Source organism: Borostomias antarcticus, assembly GCF_949987555.1.
Source record: "Borostomias antarcticus genome assembly, chromosome: 14".
Classification (NCBI taxonomy): domain Eukaryota; kingdom Metazoa; phylum Chordata; class Actinopteri; order Stomiiformes; family Stomiidae; genus Borostomias; species Borostomias antarcticus.
This window is the reverse complement of record NC_140247.1, coordinates 15,959,677-15,967,283: the sequence shown is the minus strand read 5'-3', so window position 1 is coordinate 15,967,283 and position 7,607 is coordinate 15,959,677. Positions and strand designations below refer to the sequence as shown.

Genomic DNA, 7,607 nt, shown 5'->3' with positions numbered 1-7,607 from the left:
GTCTTTCTCTCTCTGTCTCTCTCTGTCTCTCTCTCTCTGTGTCTCTCTGTACATGGCAGTCTGTCTGTCTGTCTGTCTGTCTTACTTAGGTTGGTTCAATTCACTCAACACCAGAAGTACAGTCAGCCAACACACATGTTAACTGATCTAACTTCGTCCACTACCCTGTTAACGGAGAGCTAGTCTTGTGACGCCAGACTTTGGAGATCTCCGCCTCCGAGACCTCTCGTCTGGAGGAATCTCCTCTGAAAACCGTTGCTAGAACAGCGCCGAAGAACGACACTGCAAATCAAAGCCACTGCCTACATCTGTGAAGGCCCTGCCTTCCGGAAAATATGTCCTCCCCCTATCTCCGTCCCTAACTGGAGTGGACAATCAAAACAAAACAAAACCTTCACCGTCCAATTAGCAAGGACCTCCCTAAACAAGACGTTGGATTGGTCCTCAAATGCAGGTTTTATTCAATCCCTCAAATTGCTTCCACCCACTTTTAGCTAGGAAACCAGGACGAATGTTTAGCGTGTGTAGTTGGGCGCAGCGCTGGGCCCTAAGGTCAGAGGTCAAGGGTCTTACCATTGAGGCTGAGGCTGTGTTGGAGGGCGCTGAGGGAGGGGAGGAGGGGGCGCGGGGGGAGGGACTGCATGGAGGCCCCCACACCTCTCTCCAGGAAAGGCCCCGGCTGCTGGGGCCCACCGAAGTCATCTGGAACGACACGGCGCAGTTTAACACACGCGCGCACGCACGCACACACGCACACACGCACGCACGCACGCACACACACACACACACACACACACACGCCTTAAACTGAGGGGGTTACAATGAGGAAGTGAGTGAGCTGAAGCCTCAGACTCTCCTGCTCCAGAGGGATGTCTGTTACTGCAGCAATGTAACCATGGCTACGCCAGCTGATTGGACGGCTCCGGTAGCAGTAACGGCTCACAGCTGTCGGCGTCCGTCAAAAATCAGGAAATGAACCTCGGCGATTCCCTAAGGTGGAGCCGCCGCAGGTAATTACGCCGACGGTTGATGGTCGACGCCGACGAGGTCAGAGGTCAACCTACTGTCCTAAACTCGATACAGGGCAGCACAACTAGTAGCAGTAGCAAGGAAAATGACCAGGGCTGAGTTTCCCAGAGGCATCGTAGCGCTATGATGAACGCCATAGCTTACGATGAACGTAGCGCTACGATGCCTCTGGGAAACTCAGCCCAGTTGTGTTGCCCCTTATTCACTGGTGGACATTGAATAAGGGGCCAGGTGTGCTTTCTCTACCGGGCCCTGAGACCACAACACAGCCAGAAAAACACAAGACAAGCACTTCCTGTCTGGGGGCCAGCCCAGGCTGCACCAGGAGGAACTGAGAGAATGTAACACCACAGAGAGAGAGAGAGAGAGAGAGAGAGAGAGACAGAGAGAGAGAGGGAGAGAGGGAGAGACAGAGAGAGAGAGGGAGAGAGAGAGAGAGAGAGAGAGAGAGAGAGGGAGAGAGAGAGAGAGAGGGAGAGACAGAGAGAGAGAGGGAGAGAGAGAGAGAGAGAGAGAGAGGGAGAGACAGAGAGAGGGGGGCAGAGAGAAAGAGAGATAGACAGAGAGAGAGAGACAGAGAGAGAAAGACAGAGTGAGAGAGAGAGAGAGAGACAGACAGACAGAGACAGAAAGAGACAGAGAGAGACAGAAAGAGAAAGAGAGAGACAGAGAGAAAGACAGAGAGAGAAAGAGACAGACTCAGAGAGAGAGAGAGACACAGAGAGAAAGAGACAGACAGAGACAGAGAGACAGAGAAAGAGAGAGACAGAGAGAGACAGAGAGAGAGAGACAGAGAGAGAGAGAGAGAGACAGAGAGAGACAGAGAGAGAGAGACAGAGAGAGAGAGAGAGAGAGAGAGAGAGAGAGAGATTAAGCCAGAACAGCCTTGACCGGTTCCACTAGCGTTCCTCTGCCCTTCCCTCTGTCACAAGGATGAAACCGAAAGAGTCGCGGTTTCTCTCTCTACATGGTGAAAATGCGGCACTATTTTCTCCCCTGGGGTAACTAGTTGAGATTTAGATATCCCTCCACCTAATCATAACCCTCTATCGACGCCGAACTATGCTGTTGAGCCTCTGTAAAACCACGACCCACATTTACCACCGGAACCGCCTTGTCTGCTCTGCTTACAATGAGGTTTATACAACTGACCGCTGTGGAGTCCTGTAGAGACCAGCTCCTACTAGGCTGAAACATCAGCCGTGAAATTCCCCATAATGGGTCCGTCATCGTCTTTACAGAAGAGCCAGAGCCGGCCAAACGAAGCCAGGCTAGAAGAGCCAGAGCTGGCCAATCAGAACCAGGCTAGGGTCTGAGAAGATCCGGCACATTCTCTGAGCCGTAATGAAAGAGTGAGAAGATGTGTGGAGAGATCAGGAGAGGGAGTGGAGAGATCAGGAGTGGGAGTGGAGAGATCAGAAGATGTGTGGAGAGATCATGAGAGGGAGTGGAGAGATCAGGAGAGGGAGTGGAGAGATCAGAAGATGTGTGGAGAGATCAGGAGAGGGAGTGGAGAGATCAGGAGAGGAAGTGGAGATCAGGAGAGGGAGTGGAGAGATCAGAAGATGTGTGGAGAGATCAGGAGAGATCAGGAGAGGGAGTGGAGAGATCAGGAGTGGGAGTGGAGATCAGGAGAGGGAGTGGAGAGATCAGAAGATGTGTGGAGAGATCAGAAGATGTGTGGAGAGATCAGGAGAGGGAGTGGAGAGATCAGGAGAGGAAGTGGAGATCAGGAGAGGGAGTGGAGAGATCAGAAGATGTGTGGAGAGATCAGGAGAGATCAGGAGAGGGAGTGGAGAGATCAGGAGTGGGAGTGGAGAGATCAGGAGAGGGAGTGGAGAGATCAGGAGAGGGAGTGGTGGAAGGAGGGCTCGCTCGCTCGTTCGTGGAGGCGGATAAAACAGAACACAAAGACGAGATGAAGAGACACGATAACTGGAATGGAAGAGGTTAGAAAGAGAGAGAGAGAGAGAGAGAGGGAGAGAGAGAGAGACCAACAGGGAGGGGCAGAGCGAGCGGAGATACCCAGCAGACTGAGGCTTCGTCTGGGAGGAGGCGGGGGGGTCGGGGGGTGCAGAGAGGTGCCCCCCCTCCGGGAGATATCCACATCTACCAGGGACACGGTCTCACCTGGGGAGACCACACAGCCAGGAGGGGGGGAGAGAGAACGGCACACCGTGTCAGAAACAGAGAGAAAGAAGAACAGCACAGAGAGAGAGAGAGAAAGAAAAAGATAGAAAGAGTGAAATCTCTTAATCTCCCGAAAAATGTTTGTTACACACAGAACAAGCACCGGCCCATAGAAATTCTACATACAGCACTGTAGCTAGTCTGAAAGCACGCACACACACACACGCACACACACGTGCACGCGCACACACACACGCACACGCGCACACACACACACACTTACCGGTGAAGGCAGGACTGAAGGGCACGGGAGAGAAGGCACTTTGAGGCCTGGAGACCTGGAGTCTACTGGAGAGAGAGAGAGAGAGAGAGAGAGAAAAAGAGAGAGAGAGGGAGAGAGGGGGGGGATAGAGAGAGAGAGAGGGAGAGAGGGAGAGAGGGAGAGAGGGAGAGACGGTGATTATGAGAGTATTATCATGAGGGTCATGAGTTTAAGTGTTATACTCTAAGCCTAGAAGATGCACTAGGTCCTGTCTAAGAACCTGGCGATCAGAAGAGACTCAGGCCTATGGTGACCCCATGGTGACCCCTGGCAGGCAAGGCAAGCTTCTCCTAACACTCTCTGGACCCCCCAACACGGTCAATACGGTTAAAAAACAACAACAAAAAAGAACAACTCACCTCACATTTCTCACACATTCAGCGATTTCTCACACTTTCTTTCACCTGACGTGCCAGATGGTTCGCTTGGCAGAACCATCTGAGAACTGTCTGTTGGAAACTCTTTGGAAAAGGGCTGGCACTTTCAAAGATACTTGGCAGGTGATTGGATGAGCCATCTGTCTATCACCGTCTATCACACACTAACTTCAACCGCTCCTCTCTGTGGTCACACAGGGCTCACAGGGCCTCCAGACTGATTTGAGCGGTTAGTATACCCTGCTGATATGGAGGGCCTCCAGACTGATTTGAGCGGTTAGTATACCCTGCTGATATGGAGGGCCTCCAGACTGATTTGAGCGGTTAGTATACCCTGCTGATATGGAGGGCCTCCAGACTGATTTGAGCGGTTAGTATACCTCGCTGATATGGAGGGCCTTCAGACTGATTTGCGAGAAAGCGAATGTGAGCTCACGAGATCCGGACGGTCTCACGGGGCCAACACTTCCTGACCCTCCATCATAACGACTGGACCAGGACTGCATCTGCTGTTAGTAATACACACACACTCTCTCTCACTCACTCACTCACTCACTCACTCACTCACTCACTCACTCACACACACACACACACACACACACACACACACACACACACACACACATACACACACACTCTCTCTCTCTCTCTCTCTCACATGGACACACATACACACTCTCTCTCTCTCACGGACACACACTCACTCACACACACACACACACACTCTCTCTCTCTCTCTCTCTCACACACACACACTTTCTCTCTCACACGGACACACACACACACTCTCACACGGACACACACACACTCTCTCTCTCTCACACGGACACACACCGACACACACACACGGACACGCACACAAACACACTCTCTCTCTCTCACACGGACACACACACACACACACTCTCTCTCCCTCACACACGGACACACACAAAAACACACACTCTCTCACACGGACACACACACACACACTCTCTCTCTCCCTCACACGGACACACACACACTCTCTCTCTCACACACAGACGCTCTCTCTCTCACACCGACACACACACACACACACACACACACACTCACTCTCTCTCTCTCACACGGACACACACACACACTCTCTCTCTGACGGTCTTACCTGCTAGAGTCCTGGTCGGTGTTGCTGCTGGACGAGCCCCAGACGTCCACCAGGCTCCCCCCAGACGAGGTGGAGGAGGCCAGGGACGGCCTCTTGTCCAGGCTGGCCCCGCTGCTGCTCTTGGTCCTGAACAGCTTGCTGAGGCGGATCTTCAGAGAGCCCCCCTTCCTGGACTTCCCCCGCACTCCTCCTCCTCCTCCTCCTCCCTGGGTCATCTTCTCCCCCACCCCTCCCTGACCCGTCGCCGCCGCCCCGTTCGCCGCCGGGGGGGGCGTGGCCGCCCGCCCCCCCTCTCCGCTGGACCCCGCCGTCCCTAGCTTGGGCGTGGCGGCGCGGCTCTGGGGCTGGGAGAGGGACTGGGGCGCGGAGGTGCAGGGGAGGTCCGGAGGGTGCTGGGGGCCCACGGGGCCAGACGAGGGGGCCCCTGCGGCCTGCTGGCCGATGATGCTGGCGCCGCTGTAGCCGGCGTGGACCGCTAGCCGAACCCCCGGGGACGAGGGGGCGGAGCCGTCCGGAGCGGGGCGGGGCCCCTTGGGGTCACAGCAGGCCTCGCCCGCCAGCCGCTGCACCTGCCTCATCAGGCCGGAGAGAGAGCTGTCCGAGAGAGAGACGCCGGCGCCCGGTCTCTCCGGCGCCCCCCCCTGCCCCGCCGCGTCCTCCGGCGACCCCCCCCCCCTCGAACCCTCCCCCCCCGCCTCCCACCCCCATCTCCTCGGTGCCAAGGCCCTCCAGGACCAGCAGGGCGTCGCTGCAGGTCTCGCTGGGGTCGTCGCCGGGGCCGGCCATGCCCCCGGCGGCAGACGCCAGGACGCTGTGGCAGGCACATCGCGGCGCCCCGCCCCCCTCCCGCACCGCCCCCCGCAGCAGCAGCTCCGACGCCTGGCCCAGCTCGCCTAGCCTCCGGGCCAGGGTTAGAACCGGGTCGTCCCCCCCGCCCGCCCCCGACGGGCACGTCTTCCTGGGGCCCAGGATGCCGAAGCGCAGCGTCTTGTCCAGCAGCGGCGGCCAGTCCATGGTGTCCCGGTGCCGGTGGCACAGGCCGCCTCCCTCAGTCGCCGTTACCGAGGGAGGCTCGTCCGCTACGACTTTGGACAGCTTCATCACGGGGTGCCACTGAAGCCGCTGGTGGTGTTGTTGATGTACGTCCGCGCTGCAGTTCGTGTTGTTGTTGTTGTGGTGGTCACCACCGGCGGCGGTGACACACGCGGGGCTCGCGGGGTCTTGGCTCCCCGCCTCGCTCACCTGGAAGCCCGGCGGCTGCTCCAGGCCGCATTCCAGAATGCCGTCGCTCGAGCGGAGTAGGTTCTGGAACACCATGAGCTGAGCCCGCGAGCCGCGGCCCGCGCCGTGCGGGAAATCGAAGCGCTGAGCCACGGCGAAGTCGGGCGGCACAGGAGGCGCGTCCGACGCCGGGGATCGAGTCAGCATCACGCCGTCGTCGAGCGCTCCCGTCCCGCTCTCGAGCTGCGAACTATAATGCGGGGAGGGATTGCCCTGGCGCGCCGCGGGGCCTGCTGTGGGGTTGCTCGGATCAAATTCAAACCCATTGTTGATATTGTTGCCATGATGACCCAAGGCAGCTTTGCCGAATCCGGAAACCACTCCGCCGCCCGACATCAAATTCTCCTCGTCCAAGCGGTCATACTCAGCCGCGGAGACCAAGCGCATCAAGACAAAATCTGGAGACATATCTTGTGCGTTATTCATCATTACTCCCTCAATTCGGTACAAGAGGCGCCCGCGTAGCCTACCGTCTCTATACGTCCTTACATAACATTAATACACAAACAGCACGCTAGCTGACCGCAACCGCATCATTCTACACGCACGAGAGCCCATTAAAGTGCCCGAATTGCTCGCGGAATAAATCCATCAAACGTTACGCGAATAAACAGACATCTGAACCGTTCCGGGGCCGCCGACACCGATTCTCACTCCGTAGATAACATGGATGTAATGGGCGGCTCGCGGGGCGGCTGCGCAGCGGCGACATCAATAATGTGCTGCTCCTTACTGATCGGGAGGCCCGTGCGCTGAATGCGCTGCTTCCTGCTCGGGTCTAGAATGAGAGCACAGAGCCACAAGTCTCTCTCTTTCTCCCTCCCTCCCTCTCTCTCAATGAGATTTCCCCTAGAACACCACCCGCCTCACTCCTCTCTCTCACTTCCGTAGCTCGCTTCTCTTCTGAAACAAAGCAGTAGCCTAATGGCCTATTGTGAAAATGTGACATGTTTGGCGAAACCCTGATGAATTAGAAGTGTGCGTAGCCCAACATTTAGATATGTAAATTCTGTATGCGACCCCCTCCCAGAGATGGGGTCCTTTCTGCCTCCTCAAGAAGTAGGCTAGGCTACTACCAGGATCCTCCCTCTTAAAGCACCTAGGCCTACTTATATTTTGCCACTCTTGCACTTTTGCTTGAGCACTGGATGCTCGTAGTCACTCGTTTAGAAAGGAGATGCACTTGTGAGTAGTACACTATGTTACCTATAAAAGCGTCTGGTAAATGACTATAATGTAGGCCTAAAGGTCATGTCATATTTTTTGCCCTGAGTAAACAAAATATAGAATATTTTCATCTTGGTCTTTTCATTCACGGTGCAATGTTTACATTCATAACAAT

The 7,607-nt window shown here is 55.9% G+C and overlaps 1 protein-coding gene across 1 annotated transcript in view; it reads right to left on the bottom strand.

The window, feature by feature from the left end:
- Positions 1-6,694, bottom strand: part of LOC311317440 (uncharacterized protein) — a gene marked incomplete at both ends in the record, with an annotated part of 27,127 nt that extends 20,433 nt beyond the window's left edge. The window contains 6 exons of the mRNA XM_084448522.1: positions 574-702; positions 3,055-3,159; positions 3,443-3,507; positions 4,985-5,183; positions 5,223-5,553; positions 5,687-6,694. Coding sequence (XP_084304648.1) covers positions 574-702; positions 3,055-3,159; positions 3,443-3,507; positions 4,985-5,183; positions 5,223-5,553; positions 5,687-6,694 — 1,837 coding nt within the window. The remainder of the gene's footprint in view (positions 1-573; positions 703-3,054; positions 3,160-3,442; positions 3,508-4,984; positions 5,184-5,222; positions 5,554-5,686) is intronic.
- Positions 6,695-7,607: the final 913 nt, after the last annotated feature.